General features: G+C 52.9%; 1 protein-coding gene across 1 annotated transcript in view; it reads left to right on the top strand.

The window, feature by feature from the left end:
- Positions 1-5,136: 5,136 nt before the first annotated feature.
- POU3F1 (POU class 3 homeobox 1) overlaps positions 5,137-5,412 on the top strand; it is a gene marked incomplete at its 3' end in the record, with an annotated part of 2,079 nt that continues 1,803 nt past the window's right edge. The window contains exon 1 of the mRNA XM_008064421.1: positions 5,137-5,350. Within this exon, the coding sequence (XP_008062612.1) occupies positions 5,137-5,350 (214 nt within the window). The remainder of the gene's footprint in view (positions 5,351-5,412) is intronic.

Genomic DNA, 5,412 nt, shown 5'->3' with positions numbered 1-5,412 from the left:
TTAGGCAATTCACTCACCTCAGCCTCCCAAAGTGCGGAATTACAGCCCTCTTTCCTTTCTTCTCACCTCACCCAAACTGCCTATCCTCAACCTTCAATTGGACCACAAAGTCAACCCCAGACCCAGGAAGGCACCTCACTTTTTCTACTGATGGTGACAAGGACTTAAAGTATCACTCTCTGCTTCCACCCCACCCTGTAGTGGTGAATTTTGCAGCCATCCAGATTTTTTTTTAAGTGTGTTAAAAAAGGAAGAAGAAGAAGAAGAAGAAAGAGACTAAAACCTAGCCCCAGTCTTTCAGAGTGATTAATCCCCGCTAATGATTTACCGATTTGCAGAGAGCGTGTTCTGCATAACCGGATTGTGGACGTTGACACCAGCTCAGAGGCTGCAATTCTGCTAAAAATGAAAGCAAATTTCAAGAGCAATTGACCACCCCTAATTTGAATATTCTACTGATACACTGGGAGGATCCCCACCCCCACCCATAGGCCTAGGGGCTGAGGCAGGGGAGAAAAAAATGCAAAAAAAGGTTCATTCCAAAGAGATAATTCACCTTCCAGCCCTTCTTCCCTTCTCCAAGACTAAAAGCTAGGGAGCCTGAGATTAAATAAGTGAGACTGCTCCCTTCTCTGCCAAAGGCAGTGACATCCCTGCTATCACTCCCCTCCTCTGTCCTAGGCTCTAGAGAGCACATGAAGGACAGAAGAACAGGATACCCGGAGGGGCTGACTTTAGAGGGAAAGAGGTAGGGAATTGGGAGCTCAGAACAGTGATCACATCCCATGTGAGAAGAGTTTTAGGATGGTGGCAAGCAAGCACTACGAATCTGCCCAGCTAGCACCCACCTGCACCAAAGCAGCGGATGGACAAGATGGCCTAGTATCCCACCACCACCACCTCCCAAAACTAGGAATCTGTGACAGCAGGATCCTGCCAGACTCTTCCAGTCAAAGCCACATTCCAGCTCAGAATAAGCTGGGCAGCAAGCCCCAGTGGGTGTGGGCACTTCCAGCACTCTTTAGCAAGAACTGAGGGAGCAAGCAAGTTCCACGCCTGTTCACACAGCCTCTTACTCACCCCAGCTGGCCAGCCAGGGAGAAAAACCAAGCCACACTTTTCCTTCCCAAGTTTCCGTCAGGCAGTGATCTCACCCCACCTTCCCAAGCAGGCAACAGAGACCACTTCACACAGCTTACAGATGAGGATACAGAGGGTAGAAGGCTGAGACTGGCCCACTGTCATCCAATAGGCCTAAGTCAGAGCCAAGATGGAGCTCAGGACCTTTGACTGCCAAGCCAGACACTGAAAAGGCAAGATCTAGGTGCACGTGGAGACTAGCTGGAGAGAAAGGAAGTAGCCGTGAGTGCTGCCCCAGCCCTGTCAGCTTCAGACAAAGCCTCAAAGCCCACACACTCGAAAGCCATCCCAGGACACAGCACACCCAGCAGCTCTCCCCAGGGGCCCCTTCTCTCCCCTCTTTACCTCTTCTCAGCATTCCTAACCTTTAGGAATCCAGATGGAGTGTCCCAGGCCTATCTTCTCCCAGCACTGAAACGGCTAGAGTCTGTGACTGCGTCTGCTCCCCGCACGTCCTGAACTCCTGACCAACTCACCAATGGATGGAAGAGAACTTGGGGGCTCAGCAACCAAGAGGGAAAAGCAGCCAGACTCAGTTGCCTCCAGGAGATACTGAGCAAGACTATGCCTCTCTCCCCTTCCCCAGTCTGTGCTCAGCATGCCACTGTGGAGACGCCCCTGTCTGGAATGGATTTCTGGAATATCGCCATGCATATATGGCCCCCAGGGTGCTGATGGGGATGGCCTTGTGAGTGTGGTTGTGTTCCAGAACCCGAGTCTGAGTCTCATTGGCCGAGGTCTGCGTCTGTGACCTGCAGCTTTGCAGAGGGAGTACATGGAGCTGAAGTATGTGCAGTTGCCCTTCATCCCAGCAGAGCCTCCCTCCCACCCCCACCTCCCACAACCCCTCCAGCTCAGAGACCCCCCACAGTGAGGGCCCCATCTGCTGGAGGCTCGGTGACCTGTGTCAAATGAGCAGGCGCTCGGTCACACTCCAGAGCCTGGAGGAGGCCCTCTGTTCTGGGAAAGCCCAAGCAGCTCCTGCCTGGGGGCGGGTTGGCCAGGGACCCTGCTGGGGAGGGAGGCCCGGAAGCCTCTGAGCCTGGCGGCAGTGCGGCTGGAAGCTCTTCCACAGACAAGGAGAATGGGAAAAATATGAAAAGAAAGGACTTCCTTGCTATCCTGGGACTAGTGCTGCAACCAAACCATGTGAACCAAACTCTGGGCTGGACACAACCCCTTCCTCTGCTTTCTGATCCCCTGAGTGGATCTGTTAGTTCCTGCAGGGTGTGTGTATATTTGTCTATGGGATGTGTGTAGGGTGGGCTTCTTTGTGTCTGTGCATCTGGATGACGGAGTGTGTGGCTGACTCCACATGCTCATGTGTGTGAATACAAAGGTGTGTCTATTTGTGTGACTCGACATGCTGACTGAGAATGTCCATTACTGTGGTCTCAAGAGCCTGTAGGTCTCATGTATCCCTATGTCAGTGACTTGAGCCTATATCAGACTATGTGTGGGTTCTGTGTATATCTCCTTTAGACACATGACTGTATTTATTATTGGATGTTGCTTTGTGTGGCTGTGAATATTCAGCTTATTGGTGCAAGTCTGTGTGTTCCTACTGTGAATCTGTATATTTGGCCCTGTGCCAAATTGCATATTTGTGTGTGTGTGTGTGTGTGTGTGTGTGTGTGTACATGAATGCACATCTGTTTGCCTGCCCATACCATTCTGTGTCTGCATGGGTCAGATGGGCATCTGACCTCTATGTGCACACCCCTGGCTGTGTGTTGAAAGTTCGAGGATGAGTTCTCCCGAGGGCCTTTGAAGGTAGAGCTCCTGTTCAGCTGCAGTTGTCTCTGCCAGCGGCCTTGTCACAGTCCCTAGTGTCCCACACAGAAATCCGGGAACAAGAGCAAGAAGGATGTTAAAATTTCCTGGGGAAAACTTAACTCTCAAACACAAGAAAATCCTGACTCAAGAGCAAACCCATATCCTTATAGAGAGCCTAAAATTTCCAAAGCAGAGAAGGAAATTTATCTTCCATATTTCACGCTGCTGCTCCTCCCAGGGTAGTGTCTAACACTTAAGGGACACCTAAATTCATGCTTTATTTCATCCTTGGAGCCTCAGAACAATCCTGAGAAACAGACACTACTAACCTCATCTTAAGATGGAGAAACTGAGGCCTCAAGAAACAAGGTCACTCACACAGAACCACAGGGCTGCCAAAGGGAGTGATGGGACTGGGATTTGATTTGCTAAGTGACAAGCTGCTAGCCTAGGAGCCTGGCTACTCCTTTGCTGCAGATGGCCTTCAATTCAGCTTGGACCCAGGAACACAGCTTCGGTAGTCCCAACAGACCCTGGCCTGCCCCCTGAGAGCTGCCAGAAACAGGGCTGTGGGCTCCCTTTGTTGTGAAGGCTGAAGCTGCTGCCTCTCCAGGCACCCTCTCCCACCCCACAGCAATGAGGAGATTGGTGAGCGGTGGGAACTCACAGGTCCTGCACCCTTGTCCAAGTCTCATTTCCCTCATCTATGCTTGAGGACAGACATTTCAGTGCTCTTTCACAGGACTGAGAGGCACAGGTAAAACGATGAATGCAAAAGCACGTCACAAAACACCATGCTCGTTGGTCATTGTTCTTCAAGCCTCAGTGGCAATTTGGGAGGCAGAACATCAAAACACCTATCCCCTGTCCAGACAGTTTCCTTTCTCCAACCAGAACTGGGACAGAGTCACAGCATCACAGACTATCAGAGCCGGAAGTGTCTGAGAGGTCAAAATGATCCAAACCTCCACAATCCCACTCTACTGATGAAGACATTGAGGTTTATTTAGTTAGAGAGAGAATACCTTGCCCACCCACTAATTTGCAACAATGGAAAATACCAGAATAAGAGCCCTGTCTGAAAGCTTTTCACCCCCACTGTCCAACCCCTGTCCAACTTACCTTAATGAGACAGGTGGACTGCCTGTAGTACTGTTGTTATTCCCAATTTACAGGAAGGAAAACCAAGGGCTAGAGAGACTGAACCGGAGTTACTCATGCCCGGGAAGATAGTGGCAGCTCCACGTTGGAAGCCCAAGCTTCAATGTCACACAGGCCTGGTTAGAGCTGGCAGGAGAGGAGACTTCATTGCAGAATTTCCAGCCTTGGTCTTACTTCCTGGACCTGGGACAGAGGCCAGGAAGGTGAGTGTGCCAGGAGGATCTGGACAGCCTCAACATGACTGCTTCCTGGGCCAGAGTCCAGCAAAGCTCAGCATCCCTAGCTGGTTCAGACACAAGGCTCTATCACAGCTCTTACAGCTAGGCTGGGACGTAAGGAACCTACTCAGGACAGTGGCCAATGGCCAGACAAAGACCCTATTTTGTCCGACTCCTTCCCCTGGGACTAACCAGAGGAACTCAGGACCCAGATGAGCACAATGTGTGTCCAAGGTGGCCCTTGCCACTGTCAACTCTGTCCCAGCCACCCTTGGATCATCCCCACTGCAGTGACCGCCTGAGCCCCCAGCACCTTTAATCACACGGAGGCTTTATTCCACATCCCTGACTTGTCCAGTTCTGTGATCTGGGACCCCAGTGTCCTGGAATCTATGAATCCATGTGAGGGAAGATCAGGGAGAGAAAAGAGGTAGGACAGGCAGCTGAAGACTACCTGAGACTCAAGCCTCGGTGTGGGAAAGAAGAGAGGCCACAGCTCATTCCCTTCTGCCTGGAGCCCAGTGTGGGGTCAAAAAGCAGAGAGGAACTGCAGCTGAGGTCTGCCTCCGCTCAGGGTCCTCTGGGGAGCCCTCGGAGAACTGGGAGGATGAGGAGGGTACTGAATTCCAGGCTCACCTTTCCAGCAAGGCCTCCTCAGTCTCAATTCTCTATTCAGCGGCCCCAGGCAAGTCTGGGAAACTCCAGCCCAAGGCTCTACGCAGGGCTGGACAGCTCCCAGCCTGCATGCTAGATTTCTGAAGCGCCCGCGGCTCTTCCCCACGTCCATCCCTCCTCTCTCCTCTCCTTTCCCCGGGGCGCGACCCCACTATGACCACAGTCAATGAGCCGGCCCAGCTGGGAGGAGAAGGAGCGAGAAGACTGCAGAGGCGCGGGACAGGTCCGTCCCCTGATCCCCGGCAGCGTTTTCCGGGAGCAGCAGTCTCCATCTCGAGGTCCTGTCATTCCGGAGCCCTGGAGCACCGCCGCCTTCCAGGAGCTCGAGCATGCCGGAAGAGCCGCTGCCGCCCGCCGTCCCCGCCCCGAGTGTCCGCGCGGTACTCACCCGGGCCGGGGCGCGCGAGGGAACCGACGCCCGCGCGGGGCGTAAAGTCCGAGT

Source organism: Carlito syrichta, unplaced genomic scaffold (genome assembly GCF_000164805.1).
Source record: "Carlito syrichta isolate Samal-C Ts95f unplaced genomic scaffold, Tarsius_syrichta-2.0.1 Scaffold307331, whole genome shotgun sequence".
NCBI classification, from domain to species: Eukaryota; Metazoa; Chordata; class Mammalia; order Primates; family Tarsiidae; genus Carlito; species Carlito syrichta.
This window is presented reverse-complemented; position numbering and strand designations above follow the sequence as displayed.